The sequence below is a fragment of the Gymnodraco acuticeps genome, unplaced genomic scaffold (assembly GCF_902827175.1).
Source record: "Gymnodraco acuticeps unplaced genomic scaffold, fGymAcu1.1, whole genome shotgun sequence".
NCBI lineage: Eukaryota > Metazoa > Chordata > Actinopteri > Perciformes > Bathydraconidae > Gymnodraco > Gymnodraco acuticeps.
This window is the reverse complement of record NW_022989755.1, coordinates 48,501-69,909: the sequence shown is the minus strand read 5'-3', so window position 1 is coordinate 69,909 and position 21,409 is coordinate 48,501. Positions and strand designations below refer to the sequence as shown.

The window sequence follows — 21,409 nt, the reverse complement described above, 5'->3', positions numbered from 1 at the left end:
CATAGCACAGTGGTACGCTCCATAAAATGTAATGTGTATATCTGACCACTGGGTGACGCACTATGTCCATGTTTTAAGAACTCTAGTTTCTAAAACGTCGAATCTTTGTGTTAGTGTTTTTACTCTACAATGTTTTATCTAATCAAAATACTTTATTCATCCCTATTGCACTTGGGAGATCTGCTCTATAGTTTAGAATAAAACAAAAATAATGTAAATAAACAAAATAGAATATAAATATTCATACTAAAAGTAATATTGTGCAAAAATATATAAAATAAAATAGATGTATAATATTTGTACAAACATAAGAAGTTAAATTAAAATGTCCAATAACAGATTCAATAATATGATGTAGATACACATAATAAATTAAAGAAGGAATGTGCAATAAAGAAAAAATAGAGATATTCAAGCAGTTCAAGGAAAATGTCCAAACAAGTAAAGTCAAAATGTGCACAATTCAGTACAACAAATAACATGCATATAACTATTATTATATGTATTAGTTTTAGGCTTAAGATATGAATGCCATCTATCTTTATATGGATCTGATCGGCCAGTGCTGCCCTCTCCTGGCTGATGGCAGTACTGCACCGCCGGTAGATCACCTCTACACCAAAATAACAGTGCTCCTGCCTCCTGTCCTGTGACACATTTGTGTCAGAGCTGAGCCGTCCAGTATTCAGAGGAGAGTGGAGCTCTTGCAGGGAGACACGGGCACTCAACAACGAACCACAAGGCTGGCTGCAATTTTGTCGACGAGTTTATTTTTGAGATATGAGTCAGCGTAACACAACGTTCAAGGTAAGGGAGATTTCGTTCTGGCGAGCCATGGCTAGGAGCGAGCTAGCGCTATAGCTACATCGCCAACGTTGAAGTAACTGTTACTAAAGCCGCGCGTTATTGTCATGGAAACAATAACTGCATTGTAACAATAGATTCCTCGACGGCGTTGACATATTTGTGAATGGTGAAAGCTAAACACAGTCAGGACCGATTTTAGTGGCATATAACCTCACGTTAGCCGGTTAACTTTACATTGACATTGAGTCAAAGCAGACCCATTGACAGTATATATCTTACTTTGGCTGGCTTTAGTGACATACAAATAGCTTTAACCGCCTTCTCATTAACTAACCCAACGTTAAGCTAAAGGGATTACATTCTGCGTAAACCCTAACGTCAGGTTTGCCACATGAGGCTCGGCAGCATGCCATATAATGTGCCTGACCCGGTGAATGAAACCGCACATTTCATTTAACATTTTCACCACCAAATAAACCGCCTTTAAACCAGATAGTGTTAAGACATTTTAGCAGCCAAACAATTCGGCGTTAATATGTATGTTAAGCAGACACCCTGCTGCCTGGTTTGTGCCATTGTTGTCTGCACAGTTATCTGACTGCACCCCATCTGTCACTGAGACTTCTGCTGCCTGACCTGTTTATTGCAGACAGCTTGAAGCGCCTGAGTCGGATTAACCTACTGTATTCCCGTGCAGTGAATCCAAACAGAGATGGTGTTGTCTTCTCAAAGATAAGCATCCTCTGGTGTAACCCTTACTCCTTAATCAATACTGGTGTTTGCCCAGTACTATCTAAAATCAGCAGAATGTGGTGTTATCTATGTTGCAACTGTTTCATGTTGTGAAATTGTTTCCCTTGATATATAAGGTAAGGACCATAGCCTGCATCAGTTGGTATACGTAAACATTGAATATTGGTAGTATGTTCTGTAAAAACTGCATTTTTACATCTTAACATTAGCTCTGAATTTCTATCATGCTGAGATACTTAATAATACGATACGATTTGAATGATAAGAAGTATGTCTCACTTTTTGCAGAACAAAGAACTGTAATGTAAAATAAACCATACATTTACACGAGTATGTGGGAAAAAGGTATACTATTTTAATAAATATATAAAAAGCTCCAATTAACATAATCAAATATATAATGGGGAGTAGTAGTGGATATGATATGTATGTTTTGGTGTTGTTAAGTTATTGATAGTGTATGAATTCTAAACTAAACTCTATATCAGCCAATAGATTTACTTTTCTGCTAATCTTTAATTATGGCTACCTTCTCCTGCTCCTTAATCCCCACAGCTCCTCACCCTTCAACTGCTTTGTTTTGCTTCCAGCAAAGTCACCCCATCAAGGCGAGTACTCTCGGCCATTGACCCCCTTTTTTAAAGCCCAGTTTACCTCATCAGTGTGCGTATCACCTACTAGCACCACAACAGCACAAAGGCTTACAGGGCATTCATGTGGTGCTGGACCAGTTAAGCTGGAACGTATGCTGTCCCCCTCAAGCATAATATTCACTGAAAATGGACTTACATTCCCCCCTTAACTTACACACACTCTTAAATGTTTGGTGTGAAAATATTAAATAATTGAGTGACTCACTAGCCTTTTACAGGGGCCCTGTATGTGTTTGCTGTTAATTACTTTAGTACCCTCTTTGTACTTCTCGAGGCTGTTGTACTCTTCACTCTGTATTTTATTGTTGGAATGAACAATTGCGGAACAACAGAAATTGTATTTATTTGGGGCCTAGACACGGCACACCTCCAATTTACTGAAACGGTTAACAAAAAGTAACCAATACAGAATGAAACCAGTATTTATCAGGTTTGTTGTGGTCAGAACAAAGTACAATATTGTTCAGTGTTTAAATCATCAAAACATTCTCGCAGAATATCAATCAAAGCTGCAATGAACTGGGATATTAAGGATCCATATTTGACAATTAATTCCACTCTTATCGCTTGAGAAAAGCCACGCCCTTCGTTATTCCTGATTTTGAGTAGCTGAAGCTGTAGAGTTCAATACTTTAGAAGTAATACGGCAATTACTTTACCGTACTTCAATTTGTGCAACTATTTTGTTGCCCCTCTTTACCGCCTCTAACAAGTGTCAAAGGCCCAGCTCTTATTCGGTTAAATACTCTTAATATAAACTACCAGAAGCTATTTAAAGATGGTTGACGTTTAGGTGTGCAGTACACAGCACATCGGTCTGCTGAAACCCATAGCCAGTAGGCACAAATCAAATGAGGATAAATGTCTCGGGAATGGCCCGGTCGCTAACTAACCTGCTGCAACAGATATTTATAGAGTGAATACAAGAGTGAATCATCCCAATCATCCTCTGGGTATAGTTCCAGATTCCCTAATATGATGTAATGTGGAGCTGAGCAACTTGTGTGATTGTAACATTTTAGAGTATGCAAGCGCTGGAGTATTATGTACCCACTGCTACTGTAAACAAAATATGCAAATGTTAACTGTTATTGCTCTTAGCTCTGGTGTCTAAATATACATGTTTACTGACGTTAGATATACTGTATATGAGTTTAACCTTTGTACATTTCAAGGAAGTTTTCTGTCCGTTTAATTTCTTTTTTAAATGTGGATGAATAAATCCTGATTTGCATACGGGAAAGGAAGATGTTTGAATTCTGAATAACTTTGAGTGTGTTTCAAATGAGGAAGTAATTGACCCTACTAGTGAATTGTGGTATTTAAAACAAGCAGAAGTGAGACTAAAACAAGTCAAATATAGTCGTAAACAAGGGTACAATGATATTGGAGTGTTCATGAACAATGGTAAAATAATCCCAGCCTTTTGCTTTGCATTGTAGACGTTTCTTTAACATAGCAACCTTGCTTTTCTGAAAGCTCCTTCAGTCTCAGGGGTTTCGGTGTAAGGCACAAAACGTTCTTCATTGGAGTGTTGCTGGTTATTTGAACTGTAGGAGATCAGCCCATTAATTGTACTCGAAGGCTCTTGGGACTAATAAAACAACGTCATCCTGATATTATTTAGAAAATGGCATAACTGGAGCAAACGGGTGTTCATTGAAGCCTCTCCTACTAGCAGGGTGATGCATCATGGGGGAGTGGTGCACATTATTTTAGCCTTTAGATACACCTAGTTTTCCTGTTGAAGTGAGGCTGGTAACACCTGTTGTATGCTTAATCCTTAATTCAGTGAAAATGCTGAGCAGCAGGCAGATGTTCCAGGGTGTGGAGGGCAACATGTATACATCACAACATCAATCATTGTTTTAATATAATATTCATATCATCAAATTGTTATAACATAAGTACGTAGCAGCAATCCCATTGTCACACAACATGCAGTATGTTGGCATTGAGTATATTCTCTATATCTTCCACTTTAATCTATGCATTCTACTTATTATATTGATTCTTTTGCACAGTGGAAAGTTATTGCAACAGAGCTGGCTGATATAAAATGTACATCCAATATCCCTCCGCAGCTAGACAAAAAAAACACAGAACAACACGTACACTACATAAAAGGGCACCATAAATAAAAGTCCTTCATTGTGAAATAATGAATAGAATCACTTTGACAAATACATTATATACAAGACCATGGCCGTTTCTCAATCGCGAGGATGCTGGCTTGGTAGTCGCGTACTTCCAAGTCACTTCCTTCAGAAACGAAGCCAGTATACTTCCAAGCCACGGCTTCGGAAAACGAAGAAGAATGGAACAGACTAACAAGTGTGCCACTCTCTAACGGTTTCAACATAAACTGTACCGAAAATAAATACCTCACGATGTCTATCTAATTATGAACTTGCTTTACTTTCACGGAACACATTTTTGGTGATAACAAACAAATGTAACATATTTACCAACACATGTTCTACGCCACTACATACTTACATTTAAATGTGTGCTGCGTCGGTTCAGCAATTCTCCGCAAGGGTTTTTGAAATTGGTCCGTGCGCAAAGCATTGTGGGGATTTTAAGGACGCGAAGTCTACCCATGTGCAGCTCGAAATTACCTATACATCCATGGAAATTACCCCCAAACCAAGGACGCGGCCTCGGTGGAATTCCAAGTATGCTGGAGATTGGAACAGTCCTTCGGCGGCACTCGATGACGTAGCATCCTTGAAATATTGGCTTGGAAGGCAGTTTCCTCGAGATTGAGAAACGGCCCATGTTTAGTGACATGTGTGCTGACTTCAGCGAAAGCTTGAGGCAGGTTGTAATGTCTCTAGTATTGTTTATTATAATAATAACCTTGTCTAGAGTGAACACATGGCTAACAGAAAGTGTAGTTCATCTTCATAATAAATATTTAAATCTTAAATAAAAATTGAAATAATGATGCGATAAAGTTTTGCAACTGTCAGTAGTTTTATGTTGGTCTATTTCAAATGTGATCTTACTACGTAAAAAGTGAATTTTGTCGAATGCCAGGTATATTTAATAGACGACACTTTTAAAAGGGAAAAATACATATTACCCGGAGCGATGGCTGCATTAAAATATGACTGTGATATCTGTGTCTTGCCAGCTTGCCAGCTAGTGGTGTCTGATCTGGAGGGAGAGAAAAGGACGGCAGAGAACATGGCGCTGTCAGACGGCTTGTTGCTGCAGGTCAACAATGGAGAGCAGTGGACTAACCGCTGGAAACATCCCAACGATGACTCGGTAAGACACACGGATCGATGCATCTCGCTAATGCTGTTATACACTGGGCTCAGCATTACACATCTTGTCAGTGTGTTTAATCTATAATCATTCCTTTACCTTCAATGATTTGTGTATGTGGCTGTGTCCCCAGGATCGCAGCACCAGCCCCTCTGTCCTGCGCTGCGTCGCCAGCACGTGGAAGGAGGGCCTGCTGAGCAGAAAGAGGCCCTTTGTGGGCCGCTGCTGTCACTCCTGCACTCCACAGAGCTGGGTAATGCTACACCAGAGCTCATAATCTCTAACACGAGTCCCTTTGCTGGACTCTTGTCGGGTCCAGGGGATTATCTGTTCTAATGTAAATGTTTAAGACTAAGGAGCAAATGTACACCTAAAAGTACACCTACACCTTCCAAAAAAGAATGTAGACTGAAGACACAAGAAGTCCATCTAAGCACCAAATCATGTATGTGAATCAATCGTGACTTCAGATTGGGTTTAATTGTCTACTATTTTTGATCTATTTTCTGACATTTTTTAGATGATTTATCCATTAATCTAGAACATAATCCATCATTAAAATAATCGTTTTTGCAGCCCTTTGTGGCGTCTTCTGTACATCCAAATAAAAAAACACATACGATATGTGCTACATTTGCCAAGGTTTGGTTTTCCACATTTTGTTCTCATGATCCAAGGCAAACCTTACTTGTAACGTCTCTAAAAGATGCTAGAAACACTGGCCTACTAAAAGGCCTCAGGCGTACAATTTGTAACCGCTTAGGCAACAGACATTAAACACATTTATTTTAAAACAGTGTGTTCAGCATGAGTTATTGCTGGTTTGAGCGTGGGGAGTACGTTTCCCCACAGCATTGGTAACAGGTAACGCAGTACATTAGTGTGTGACAAGCGAATAAAACACCATGCAAATGTGGTCTGACACACTTGCCCAAGGTGACACATTCTGTAAAGATTTCTCATTTGAATTTCGGTCCGCATTGCTTGCAAAAGAAAATCCTATAATGAGCTCACAGTGCTGGTCAAAGACAAGTTGATTGTTTCCCAAATCTTCAAACCCATCGCTGTCTCTAAGGCTCTTAGTCAAAGTTATTCTGATACTGTTGTCTTCCTCATAATAATAATCATTTTTGTTTTGGTTCCAGGAGAAACTGTTCAACCCCAGTATTCCATCTCTGGGACTGCGCAATGTCATCTTCATTAATGAGACCCACACCAGGTAAACAAAGCAAAGTCTAGCATACCACCGCTATAACATCACCTCATTACACAGGGTTCTGCCGAGCTTCACTGTGTTCTCACCTGATGACCTTTTTAACTGCACCTTGAACCAAGCGTAATCTCTATACCTCCTCCTGTACGGTCCAATCAAAACAGTACAGACAGACACTGGTAATCCTAACATCCTGTGTATAATAAATAGCTTTAAATCAAGAAGGCCGATCTGTGAAACAGTGGAAAGGTAGACTGATGAATAATTGAAAGTGTTTGTCAGTAGACACCGGACAGATGCATCCAGTGACTGACCTGAGCAGGCAAAACTCAGCAAGGCTCCTTAATACCTCAAACAGTATGAGGTTTTGTATAGCACTGCTGTGTATTAGCATGTAGACAGAGACATTCTGGGGCCTTGATGGGCTTAGGTCAATATGCACAGGGTGTTAGTGTTGGATTTGCCTAACACAGTCATGTGTGTGTCATGTATAAGTTCAAGCGGAACTCACCCAAACACAGGCATTGTCGCAAGAAAGCTGCATGCATGTAATAGATATATAGGCCAAAGCTGATCTCTGAACATGTGTAAAGTTACCAGCAAATACCTAGTTTGTCTTGAAATGTGTGTAAACTATGATCAGTTCAACTATATACAGTATTAGGGCTGCACGATATTGGAAAAAACTGACATTGCGATTTCTTTCCCCCCTGCGATATATATTGCGATATGAAAATATACAGGAATTGAAGAAAAGACCGTTTTTTTCCCGCAAACCGTCCTTTCTTGAACTTTAATGCTATACAATTGGTATTTTTTTAACTATATTTAACCGGATGAAGGATTTTAGTCACGGACGTCTGGATCTTAAGTTATCAGAGCAACAAGCTGAGCTAGCTCGGTTAGCAGCGCCGAACTGCCCTGGAGAAACACATGAAACTACTTTATTCAGTGTTTTTACCTTTAATCACGGGGTTCGTTTGCTTTGGAGATTTGATTGTGATTGGTGGTTTGCTGTGCATGCAGAGCCTGCATGTCACTCACCCGCGCAAGTTTTCCTTTTCGAATATCAATAACACATATTTCTAATCTATAGAAAAATGTGTCAATACATTCGTTAGCCCCGCCGTCTACAAAGTATATTTAAGAATGTGTTTTCTACTTTACATGTTTTGACATTGGTGTGTGTGCGCGCTCATGCAGGCAGCGGGGCTGGCTGGCGCGTAGGCTGAGTTATGTGCTGTTTGTCATGGAGAGAGATGTCAACAAGGACATGTTCACCAGGAACGTAGTGGACAACGTGCTCAACAACAGCAGGTAACGGCCCGACGAGCCATCAATGTGCACCTGAGTATCACGAGAGTCTGTCGTTTCCTCCACTTACAGCATGTCTGTGATGTGCTTTGGTCCATGGCAGGGTGGAGAGTGCGATTGCGAATGTAGCCACGGATTTGGACGCTGCAGGAACACAACCTGGCCAGGAGCACAAAGCGGTCCGAAAAGTGAAGCAGAAAGCCCGGGCCTTCCTTCAGGAGATGGTGGCCAACATTTCACCGGCCTTCATCAGGTACGTACCGCAAATCTTAGCTCACTTGCTTTTGCTGGGCTTATAACCAGCGCTGTACTCAATAAATATGTGCTACAAAGTTCCAACCAAACCGTCGCGCTCATATTCGGAATCAAGATTTGAATGCTCCAAAGCAAATGGTTCATCCAGACTTATATGTTACCTCACTCCAAAATGTACTATATTTTCCCACAGCTATACATTTGGACTGTTTGTTTCTGTTGCACATCTTCTCACTCTTTTCTTTCTGTTCAGGCTGACAGGCTGGGTCCTCCTGAGGCTCTTTAATGGTTTCTTCTGGAGCATCCAGATCCACAAGGGTCAGCTGGAAATGGTCAAAAAAGCTGCGACAGAGGTCAGCAAAAGATAAACAATACTGTCTTTACATGGTCTTCTACATAACATGTGCAACAATGTATTGCATTGTAATTGTACACATATTTGTGACAGCTAAACAAATGGTCTAACAAGAAATACACACATTGATCATCACAAATGTGTTCTATATTAGCTGGAGAGAATAGATTAAAGTAGAAGATACAGTTTGTATTTGTCATTGTTCCATCTGTGTTTATATTCAAATCCTCTTTGTCTTGTCTTTACAGCAAAATGTGCCCATGGTCTTCCTTCCCGTTCACAAATCCCACATCGACTACTTGCTCATCACGTTGATCCTGTTCTGTCACAACATCAAAGCCCCTCACATCGCAGCTGGGAACAACCTTAGCATCCCTATCCTCAGGTAAAAAGCCCACGAAGCCTCACGTCAGGTTTGATCGTCTGGCAACGGAAGGCTCTGTGTAAGAACTCAAAGATCAGTTTAATATCAGAAGGAAGGGAATTCCTCGGAATTAGATCAGAGAGGATTTAGCGCAGAACTTTGAATTGAATTGATTTATTTAAAACAAGGGACAGTGTACATTAATCAACATATTAAAAACATGTAAAAGTACTCGAATTAGCCAAAAGGCTAGTTTTCACCGATACTCCCTTTGCCAGAGGGTGATAGACATCCTAAAAGCAATAACGAAAATACCACGACATTGTTATACCATTGTACAAAAGAGTGAGATTGATGACAATTGTACATCTATGGAATAAAAATAGCAGGGAAGCTAATCTTACAACAAGTCGGGAAGCTGTTTTATCATAACCTGCTTTTGAAGTGTTAGTCCAGTTCTTATGTAGTACATCCTGGGACATCTTTACCGAGAACAGGAACACAACAAGCGGTCGCCACACATCAACACACATCAACAATTGGCTGTTTGCTGCATGTCATCCATCCCTCTTCACCTCGTCCTGCCTCTCCAATAAAGGAGGAATGCCTAAAATATATCTGTATACAAAATAGTGTAGATAGTTATAGAGGTATACACAACTGAAGGGTTCATCTAAATGTGTAGAGGCGGTCATTTCATGCAAATTCGCTTGTTCAAAATGGTAGAGGACCACCGTTGTCAGCTGTCATCATCACTTCGTTGTTTAAATCACATTGAATATTCCCAATAATGACTTTGAAGGTGCATTACTACAGTACAGCATTGCCCTTTAATCACAGCGAAGCCGATATCAAAATGATTGGCCTTACGTGATATCTGAACCGTCAAATTGCCGCTGCTTAACGTTGAAGCCATGTGATCGTTATTTTTCTTTTTTAGCACTCTAATCCGAAAACTTGGAGGATTCTTCATACGACGGAGAATGGACGAGACGGGAGATAAGAAAGACGTTTTGTACAGATCACTCTTACACGCAGTAAGTCCCACGAGTCTGAAGGCTGGTTTAGCATACTCTTCCTCAATTCACGAAATGTTGAGTGTGTTTCTTGGCATGGCTTATTATGTAACTGCATGCTGTCTTCATGCCTTTCTGCTCGGTGTGCTCATTTCATTCCTGAGTGATGGACAGGGAGGGTTAAAAGCTTTTCTTACATAATGTTAGTGCTTTTCTTCCCCCCCCCCCCCCCCCCCCCCGTGTGCTGCACTATCAGTCGATACTTTTATGCATTTTAAATAAGTTACTTAGATATTAAAACTCTTGAGTAAGTAAGTTCAGTAGACTGCTTTAAAATGACTAAGTCAGGACTGGGTCAAAATCGTGAAAGCGTATTCATTTTAGTGATCATTTTTTACCTTCAAATGCCTGTTTAAATGGTTTACATATTGTTTTAAAGTACTGTCGATGTTTCATCAAACTCAACCGTTATTTGGTTAATGTGTCAAGGCGCTGTGACACTGGTAGGATAAGTACCTCAAGAAACTCACTGCTCCAAAGCCTTTTGAATAGATTGAATAAGAAACTGGACTTGTTCCTTTTTGTTCCAAGTATTTGGAAAATGTGAATCAACAAGCTAATGAGAACATCTGAAGTAGAACTAATGTCAATGACTGCTAATGTGTTTTCTACAAAATAGCTCATCTGAGCAGTGGATTTGCCTAATTGTACCAGTCCATCCCCAGTTGATTGCTTTTCATTTGTAAGTTTAGAGTGTGTGGAAGAGAGTTCAGGGTACTCAACGCAAGAAAGGCTGAGCATTTGTGCTTCCAAGATAAGAGGTATCGGCTTAAGGCAAGAACAACGGTTGTAAACCATGACCTAAATATTATCCCTTTGTACTGCAAATATAACACTACACATTCCACCAACACACCGTGTACGGGTGGACTATGCACTGCTCTAAGATGGGAAAAGATACCATTTCAATGTGTCATCCCTGTTTCGCTGACAGACATTTTGACAAACCAAACTCTTACACATGCAGAAGGTAATAAGTCATGTGACGCTTTAATTTCTGTCGCTCTGGTAAAAGCCGAAAACAGAACTGTGTCCTCTTCACGACTTTATCTAAATGCCACACAATCCATTTCAGGATAATGTTTCTCTCCCAAAAGTGTCGACATAGCAAGAGACAGCTGTGTATATCTACTGTACTCTGTGGGATACTGTTACAACACCGCCGCCTCGGCATGTGCCCATTCCCCGCAGTGTGTTTAGGGGTCAAACCGTCGGTGACCCCCACTCACCTTTATCCAGTATTCAGGCTGCATATACAGTACACCAGCTGCATAGTGCTGACCTCCATCTTTGTAATAGCGGCAATGTTGTGTTTCAGAATCTCAAAGACTTGGCAGCAAATTGCATTTTCATCAAAGTATTATGACCTTTACTTACAGCCTATAGACATTTGTCTCAGTTTTGACATCCAGTGCGTGCTTTTATCATCCATCTTCCCCCCACATTACTTCCTTCCACATCATTCTGTGTTTGATCGCTCTCCCCTCAGTACACGGAGGAGTTGTTGCGTCAGCAGCAGTTTCTGGAGATCTACCTGGAGGGCACGCGCTCCCGTAGCGGGAAGCCGTCTACAGCGCGCGCGGGCATGCTGTCCATCGTGGTAGACACAATGTGGACCGGGTCGATCCCAGACGTGCTGGTGGTGCCAGTTGGCATCTCTTATGATCGTATTCTTGAGGGCAACTATAATAGCGAGCAGCTGGTGAGTGTCGGGTGGCGTCTCTGTTGTTTGTGGGCCCTTTTGCTTTGGCTACAAAGGGTTTTTTACTCAGTTATTAAAGGAAACAGAATAGGTATTATAGCATTTTACTTTTGAAATTGTAGCTGTGGTAAAAATGTGTTGTGTGTGTGTGGTGTCAACAGCTATTACATGTTGTTTGTTTATTATGCAAGTCTACATTTTAACCATCTGAACTCCTCCATCCCACCAGGGCAAGCCTAAGAAGAATGAGAGTTTGTGGGGAATTGCATGTGGAGTGTTTAGGATGCTGAGGAAGAACTACGGTTGTGTTCGAGTTGACTTCAATCAGCCCTTCTCCTTAAAGGTGACTTTTCGCAGGTTTATATAATAAAAGAAGCTCCAACTATGACAGCATTCAGCTAACCCTCATGATTTTAAAGGAACACTTCACCCACAAAATTACTCTACACATGTTTACTTCAAAACATCGCGTTTAATGCATGACTCACCAACGTTTTGATGAATTTAAGTAAATCGGGGTTGAGTTTAACATCAGCGAAAATATATAAAACATTTACGAGGTCTTACACAACTTGTACAGTATAGTCTAAGTCTCATTTATCCAGTCTTATGCCCACTTCTTTCCGAACACATGCATTTCTGCTTCAAACTTACTTTTAACTGCACTGTCACATATTTCACATGTTGGCACTACTTGTCCTTCTGAGTTTTCTTTAACAACTCACGGTAACACAGGGTGAGTAACTGAAATACACATAGTTATTTTGTGGGGGAAGTATTGCTTTAAAGCGCTTAAAATAATTAAAAAGCTTAAAAATGTAGGAATCCTACAATAAAATGTCATGTTTTCTTCATATTTATTTACTCAACTAAATCAGTGTTTTTTCTGGTCTAATATAGGAGTACCTGGATTCCCAGAGAAACCGCCATATTCCTCCAGCAATGTCTCTGGAGCAAACCTTGATGCCCATCATCATTTCGGCACAGTAAGGCCACACACACACACACACACACACACACACACACACACACACACACACACACACACACACACACACACACACTCCTCCTCTGACCACAAAGCAGCGGCCCCGCATTCCCACCTGCAATATTATGAACTCTCAAGTCTAAACTTGACATCTCCCTCCTGCTACTTCACAGCACGCTCTGTTCTCTGACATCTGAGCACACAGCACTCGAGTTAGCATCGGCAGAGGTCAGTGCAGTTCAGAGCTCGCCCTTCAAAATAAAAGGGATACAGTCAAACAGTACATCAACAAAGACAGCAGCGCTCCATGGACACAAGTTTGAAGTCATGCTAGCAGAGTTGACTCAACAGAAAAAGTGCCCTGCAGGGTTTCATTTACAAGCCGGGCCGGCAAAAATAATTGGTTGAGCTTAATATAATAAAAAGTGTTTCTGAAGTGAATTACCTACCCCACCTTTAACTTTTTAAAAGAGAAGGAAACTCATTTGTGAAATGAACTGGTGTGTCATTCATGCCATATCAAGCTTGCATAACAATACATGTGTCAAACTTGGCTTTAAATTGTTGATTTGTTATCCTTTCAGACCTGATGCCCAGCTGTTTGAGGGGCAGGAGGAGGAGCAGCTGAACAGAGAGATGCCAGAGGACATCATGAGGCGCCAACTTATAAACAACCTGGCCAAGCACGTCCTCTTCAGTAAGAAACTCACGGCCCCGCAGACAGGGGATTCACCCTCCTATAGCCCTCCTGCATACAACATTAAGGGATCACTATCAGCCACACCAAGAACAATATTTTGAGTTTGCAGAATAGAAATACATGTGAAAGGTCACGGATCATCATAAGGTCATCCTATTCCAAGTCTTTCAATCAGGATGTCTGTTTTATTTCAAATACTGGAGCACATGTAGCTTTATCAGGCTCTTATATCTTTTTCCTATACAGCACATGGTCTTATTGTCATCCTGTTTCAAAGGTGCGTCTGCTAGCCAGAACTAAGGCAGCACACATGAAACACTATCCCTCATTCTGCCTGCATGAATTGAAAAACAGCACAGCATCAGTCCATCCGCCCCACATCACGGAGGGCTTTTTCTTGCCATGAGGGTAGCACTACAGAAACCGGTTCTCCCCAGCTCATTCAGCTGCATTCTCCTACGCTAGGCATTTGTGTTTTGCTCCCAGCCAATCACAAGGCCTCCTGCTGGATGGCATGTTGTTTTCAGCCAATGGGATGAAGGGGAGGATAGAGAAGCAGCAGAAGGGAGGAATGCAGTACCGCTGCTCACACATGCTTTACACCCCTGAACTTGAGCCATGCTTAACGTGACCACTAGTAACCCTTGTACTAAGACATGCACACGCAAGCACACACACACACGCCTACACACACACGCCTCATAGGTAATTGTTGTTATCAACTCTTTTTTACTCTTGTGTAATATAATATCTACATGCCTCATCATGGAGCATTCCACAATGGTATATGATAGCACACTTTATTATCAGTAGGTAAGATGCCAAGAGAAATAATAATTAATTTATAATTTATAAAAAAATGTGTTGCAACATAAAATCAGTCATAGATTCTAGTCACATGATTGAGGTCTATAAGCTGATTATTTGTGAAATTGTAATTATTTTAAACACGTGAATCAGGTATTATTTTTGTTTTGAAGTTGTATTTAAAGAGTAACAAGAAAGATTAATTCCCCGGTCCCAAAAATGTATAAATACTCAAGTCACTTTTACCGACTTCAGGTCAGCTGCTTAACAGCCTGTGTCGTAACTCATTGTATTCTCTTTGTGTCTTCCCTCACAGCGGCTAATAAGTCATCAGCGATCATGTCCACCCACATTATAGCCTGTCTCCTGCTGTACAGACACAGACAGGTAAGACTGGCTCTTCATGTGCTTCCCCACTGTAAACCGCACCATCTTCCATTTTTCCTTTTCATCCTCGCCCCTCTGTTTCTCAGATTTCTACTCCTTTTCCCCATCACGCTCCCTCCATTACACCAAGGTGATCCAAATGTCACATACCTCTGCATGAAAGTAATGAAAGTCCCTCAGTGTTGGAGCTCCCTCTTCCTGCTACCTCCTCTAGTGGTGAGCCGCTGCCCTCTGCAGGCACACTGATGTAAGAGGTGACAGTGGACAAAAATGACTGAAATAGCTTTATCTTTTGAGGAATTTGCCACTTCTACATAATCAAACTCAAGCCCCGTCTAACTTTTTTCTCATACTGCATAAACATTTTGAGGCGCAAATGATATCAGTTTGTTTTGACTTATTTGTTGAGCTTTTGCCTCCGCTTTGCTCCAGGGGGTGGTGCTGTCCAAGTTGGTGGAAGACTTCTTCAACATGAAGGAGGAGATCCTTTCACGGGACTTTGATCTGGGCTTCTCGGGGAACTCTGAGGATGTTGTGGTGCGTGCCCTCCACCTGCTGGGAAACTGCGTCAACGTGACCAGCAGCGCTAACCGCAACGGAGAGTTCACCATCGCGCCGAGCCAGACTGTGCCAGCGCTTTTCGAGCTCAACTTCTACAGCAACGGCCTTTTCCATGTCTTCATTTCTGATGCAATCATCGGTATGTAGAGTTCTGTGGTCACTGATCTTTGACTTGTTTGCTGTTGATGTTACATCTACATGCAATAATACATCTCATCAGGCAGACTTTAGCTATCCCAGGCCTAGATTTTCCTCTACAAAATAGTTTATTTTTCAAATTGATTGTTAAAAAGCATCATTTTCAAACATGGTTTGCCACGCTTGTTTTCTCTATATTAAGAAACATGTCAAGAAACACAGGAGAAACACTCTTTAATAACAAAAACTATAAAGAATAGATATATTAAAAAAACAAGATAAACACATTTCAAATACATCATGAATCAAATTGTAAAATGATACAGTTAATAAAACAAATAATTACAATAATTATTATTATAAATATAACAAAAATACTTTTACAACTTAAACTACAGAAAGTTCTTGACTAACCAATACATTTGTTCCTGACGTGTCTCCAGCCTGCAGCATCCTGTCCCTGCAGCGAGAGCTGGTGGCTGAATCAGAGTCTGACCACCCCCCCGAGGGTCTCAGCAGCCTCCCCCTCAGTCAGGAGAGACTCATCCGAAAGGCCGCCGGGCTCTCTCACTTCCTTGTCAATGAAGTGACACTGGCACCAGTAAGTCCTGCCCCTATCTAAACGTTGCATTAAACAAAAATAAACGTTTGAATTGCCTCCCTGTTTGTTATGGATTCAAACTGATATTTTAAAGTGTTTTTCCTTCTCCTCCCGTCTCCTACAGCCCTGTCAGACTATTTACCAGGTTTTCCATGACGCAGTAGCGCGGCTCATCCAATATGGAGTTCTCTACGTAGCAGAGGTCAGTTTACAGATACAAACCTCACTGCTGGTGGACAAAAGTAAAAGTGAAAGCTGTGACTTGTGCTAGAAGTATCATGGGGAACATCTATGGAATGGCTGTGGGCCAACTCGATGAAATGCATTTGTTGTTGTGTGACAGGAGGACCAGGAGGAACTGAGTCCCAGCCCCACAGAGGAACCTTGGCCCAAAAAGTTCCCAGAGCCCCTTTCCTGGAGAAGTGACGAGGAGGATGAGGACAGTGACTTTGGAGAGGAGCAGAGAGATCGCTATCTAAAGGTCTGTTTAAGTAACATCATAAACGTAGTCTATTTTATGATTAAACCAACATAACCTTTAGCCTTGCACCAACATTTAGAACACTTTTTAAGTTGTCTTTCCCCCTCCATGTGTTCTTTTGGTCAATCAGGTGAGCGTTTCCGCAGAGCATCAGGAGTTCTTCGTCTTCCTACAGCGACTCGTCAGCCCCGTGCTGGAGGCCTACAGCGGCGCCGCCATCTTTGTCCACAGTCTGAGTCAGCCCATGGCCGAGTCCGACTACACCCAGCGGCTCTTCAGATACCTGCTCACACGCACAGAGAGAGGAGTGGCTGCTTATGGTAAAACTGCACTATCTACCTCCATACTGTCCACTTTTCATCATCCAGGTTTAGCTTACATGAAAGAGAAACAAGTCTTTGTTTCATTATTTTTGTATTTGATCTGGGGTCTTACACAGGCTTTAAGCTAAGAAATGTTTTTACTTTAAGAGTTTATTGATAGGTTAAATATATCCTTGAATTTGTATATGTGACCCGCTCTATCGAAATCAGTCGGAAGTCGCAACGGCTCATTCCAAAATAAACGTGGATTTGCGAGAAAAAAAAAGTTTTCCGGGGTTCGGGTGTTTTGTTTGATTTTAAATAAACAAAGTCTTGGCTTTCAGAATATGAAACTTTTATTTCCAAAATCACACGATAAATACATTTTTGAAGCTTGTAAAGGGAAGATGACAGCTCTCACTCGCACTGGGCTCTTCCGCAGCGCCGCTCCCCCTCCCTCCGGCTGAAATTATGAACGTAAGGCGTATAGTAATCATAGATAACACGGCAGGGTCCGTTACAGTTTGTTTTCATCTGATTTCAATTAAACAAAGTCTTGGCTTTCAGAATATTAAACTTGTTTCGGCAAATTCAGATGATAAATACAGCTTTGAAGCTTCGGCATAATTACAAGCGGAGAACGGAGTAACTTAACGTCACAGCAGGCATAACAACAGCCGGTGTTTCTCGTGAGGGTTTTCCTCGGGAAACAAACACAATACACACAAATGCAAAAATACACAAACACACACACACATTCATACACACACATACATACATACACACACACACTCGCGAGCTTCCCCCAGACCAGTAATCCAAATGAAAATATCTTCCCTCCGTAGTACTTTGATCATTTGCTAATAATCAATCAGATCGATGGATTCCAGAGAAGAGGAAGCTTTGAAGGCCTTTTTCTCAAAATGATGACTCGGTGACAGTCATTATATAATGTGACATATTTCGCTTGATATTTGGAGTACATCAACAATCCTGATATCATTAGAAAGCTAGGAATATCCTCTTTCCAACAGTGTATACAACTCAAAATGTGTCTTCGGGTCAATGCGACTGATTTTGAGAGAGCAGGTCACATATAATCTCTGCAAAAATACCTGATATTCAACATAATCTAGTTTTCCATCTACACAATCAGCCATGTACACCAAATATATTTTCATATTTGAAATGAAACAATCCAATTTAGGAAATATATATATCATAGCAAAGACTACTTCTTAAATAACCATGAATTAAAGAACATTTAAAAAGGTATAAAGTCATTTGCAGCCTTTGTTTATGTATGTTTGATCTCCTTTCTTCCAGGTGAAAGTGCGACTCATTACCTGGTTAAGAACACAGTGAGGACATTCAAAGAGCTTGGGGTAAGAGTGTGTTTATTAAATATTTCAAGTTTATAATTACATGATGTGTTGTCTGTAGTTATTTAAAGAAAGTGTTAAGGAAGTAGGTTTCATGCCTTTCTCGTCTCTCCTGCAGGTCCTGAAGCAGAGAAAAGAGAACCAGGTGACGACTCTGGAGCTGAGCAGCACCTTTCTACCTCAGGCCAATCGGAACAAACTACTGCAGTACATCTTGGGTTTCACCCTGCTGTGACCGACACACCTATCAGCCCAGGCTCCTTCCAATAAAGGGCTTCTACTGGTTACTTCTAAACAATCCCAGGTGCTACTCTGTGGAAAGCTTTACCAGGAAGTGCCTTCACGTAACAGCCGCTAACTGTTAGCTGTTAGCCGGAAGAGACTTAAAGCCAGTCTTCCCTTTTTGTTCCAGTCTAAGACTTAGAACTGTGCAGCTGATAAAACAACATGTATTGTTCTTCGAAGAGGGATCATCCTCTCTTTGTGAACTTTACCAGTGAAGTCATGAGGTTTTAAAATGATCAACATTTTAAACTATCACAAAATATACTTAAGCAGGTTAGAAAATAAGAGTTTTACAGCAATCCGAACAAAGCAAGCTGCCTTTCATCTATTCAAGTGAACAAGACAAATATGCATAGAAAATATTGGTGAACATAACCAACAACAAAGGCATTTTCACGTAAACTATGCTTGTTTGTAAGACTGCTGTTTTCATTTCAGTGCACTCTACTATCATACCGAAACAACTGATCAAAATGAAATCTGATGAAAGGCTAATTTTTAAAACAAATCTCTGTACATATGCCACGAGAACAATGGTTCTTGTTCGCAGTGCATTTATAAAGACGCACTCCGGTGTCAATTAAATAATATAGGAACATTAGATAGATTCGTCCCTGCAAAATGCGTACACATTTTGATTTGCAACACTAAATGTACTAATGTACTAATCCTCCTTATAGACGGCTTAGGTCCGTTTTAATACTGGTTTAAAATATAGGCAGCAAATCAGAAAAGCCGTGCATTAATATCTAAGTGGCGAAGTCATAAGTCCGGTGCAGCTAAAATCACAAACATCTACAGTTAAGTGCATTCAAACCACTAATATCTAAGTGCTTTCAGTTCCACTTTTCTTCATGGGGTTTGATGAGAAGTGATCTATGTGTTTTTGTAACACTTTGTTCACATGTCAATGAATGTTACATAGCACAGCACTTAAAAAAAAACATCATACCAGCCATCACATCCCGTTTATTTTCAAATGCTATGAGCTCAGAAACTCTTTGGTCATGTCTTTCAGGGAAAACAGAGATTTGGGATAACCACCATTTTGTTTGTTCCTGTATTATAAACACATTGTATGAAGTCTGTTAAAGCATCACTGCTGAGAGCAATTCTGCTGACTCGTTAGGCATTCGCAAAACAAAGGAACTACACAGTGAGGTACAAATAAGTGGTACATATCCAGTGTGTAGTCCCTTCATACGAAAGGTCTCTTTAAGACAGTGTCTCTGTTCTAGGATGTAGAGGACGTATTTATCCTTTGTTTACTTTGAAATGCAGAATACTGAAAATGAAATAATTTTCCATAACTGTCAGGCTAATCTATTTAAACTTTGTAGTGGTTTAATGGTACACCAAGGAGATCAATATAATTTCATTTCTTTTTTTCGGGCATGTCAAAATAAATAGGGTCAGCCAGTTTGTGAAAACTAACTCTAAAAAAGATAAAAACTGAAAGTGAAACCTCTCTGCATTGAGCAGCCGAACCTGTACCAGCTTTTAACTTGTACTGTTTGATCAACAGCACTCAGTATTTAGTTCTCGTCTTACATGTGTAATTCTTTATCTGAAGGCATTTTGTTTTGAACATAAACGTACATCTATGTTAATAGTGGTGTATGAGTGCACACAACTGAAAAAGGAGGAGTGTGTGAGGAAAGGGCAGAGTAAGTTTGATGAATTTCTTGGACTACTAGAGGGGACGTCTACTATTTTTCTTTGTCAGATTGATAATGTGAAGACATTGTGAATGTTAGAAATTGACATTCTTCATCGTCAGGGCAATAAAAAAGAATGGGAGTTGGGTATGTGATATTTAAATGAATATTTATACGGAAAGATTTGTTGACGGTGATAAACAACACTGCTTGTTACAATTAACTTAAATGTTTTTCTGTCAACATATTGCTTTATTTAATATTAGAAACCTGCATTTTTGTCCATTTTTTCCAATCTATGTACGAAAAATCCCTGAAATGGAAACCTATGGAGGATTGTTGACCACAACCCGTAGCATGTGAAAGAAAAGTATGTTATGTTAATGATCAGAGATTTGACATTCAAAGCATTTCTGAGCCCACAATCTGTTTAAAGTCCCCCGCGCTGAGGGACCCCCCCCCCCCCCCGCCGCCAAGATGAAACCACTCTACCTGCTGTACTGCATGTTTCCTCTGGTCGCCTTTAATCATCGACATTTCAATGTGAACTCTACTTAACCTGAGAATTGTATTTTACAGCCTAGTGTGTGAATTATGTTTCAGAGAAAGATAGTTGTTTGTTTAGGAGATGAAGTTCAATTTGTTACCTCTTGAATGTATCTCATCTGTCCCCCTGAAAAAGTTCAATGTGATGTGGTGAAGTCCTCACTGGAGTCGGTACGGACATGATTTTTATTAACTACTCACGGGGGGTTATTGTTGAGACTCGACTGAAGCTGCATTAACAACTTCCCTCTGCAACTATGTAACTGTAGGATTAAAGAAAATGCCTGTGTCTAGGGAGCAGGTGCCTTTTTAATGCACTGTAGTGTTCTTTGGTTGTGCTTTTTTGTTCTGTTTTTGTGCATGTTAACTTAGATTTGTGTGTGGGAATCCAAAAGAACACTGTATGTAAATCAAGGAAAATGATAACACGAGCAGAGAACTTGTGGTTACTATAAGAAGAATCACCAGCTACTAAAAAAACAAAAAGTGTCACTTTTTTTGCTTTCTCAGAGCAAGCACAATTGGCATTATTAGGTTTTGTTTTTAAATAAATTAATCATAGATTAACAATGGTTGGTTGTCTGTCTTTTTATGTATGTATTGATTTTTGTAAGGGGGAGGGACAGCAAGTGATCATGATTTAACAGACATGTTACCTGTCTAAGTTTATGTTTTTCTTTCCTCCATATGTTGAATTTGCCCTCAGTTTGTCATGTTAAGTAACTATGTACATTTACTCAAGTACTTTATTTATTTGAAATACTACTCAAAGTACTTTACTTGAGTATTTTCATTTTATGCTACT

The 21,409-nt window shown here is 40.4% G+C and overlaps 1 protein-coding gene across 1 annotated transcript; it reads left to right on the top strand.

Annotated features, from left to right (window-relative positions):
* The first annotated feature begins 627 nt into the window (after positions 1–627).
* On the top strand, positions 628–21,174 carry gpam (glycerol-3-phosphate acyltransferase, mitochondrial). The gene is made up of 21 exons (XM_034211126.1): positions 628–807; positions 5,353–5,489; positions 5,623–5,742; positions 6,635–6,708; positions 7,906–8,019; positions 8,120–8,269; positions 8,525–8,624; positions 8,875–9,011; positions 9,931–10,027; positions 11,556–11,768; positions 11,998–12,111; positions 12,669–12,754; positions 13,341–13,453; positions 14,580–14,650; positions 15,083–15,350; positions 15,793–15,950; positions 16,075–16,152; positions 16,294–16,431; positions 16,562–16,751; positions 18,060–18,118; positions 18,234–21,174. Exons 2-21 carry the CDS (start codon positions 5,406–5,408, stop codon positions 18,348–18,350), a joined length of 2,481 nt encoding a protein of 826 aa, XP_034067017.1. The 5' UTR covers positions 628–807; positions 5,353–5,405; the 3' UTR covers positions 18,351–21,174.
* Positions 21,175–21,409: the final 235 nt, after the last annotated feature.

Bases quoted from the DNA above. Each gene is read 5' to 3' on its own strand.
- gpam (XM_034211126.1), top strand. From the start codon at position 5,406: ATGGCGCTGTCAGACGGCTTGTTGCTGCAGGTCAACAATGGAGAGCAG. The intron at 5,743-6,634 runs GTAATGCTACAC...TTTTGGTTCCAG, and splicing joins CCTGCACTCCACAGAGCTGG to GAGAAACTGTTCAACCCCAG. The intron at 15,351-15,792 runs GTATGTAGAGTT...ACGTGTCTCCAG, and splicing joins CATTTCTGATGCAATCATCG to CCTGCAGCATCCTGTCCCTG.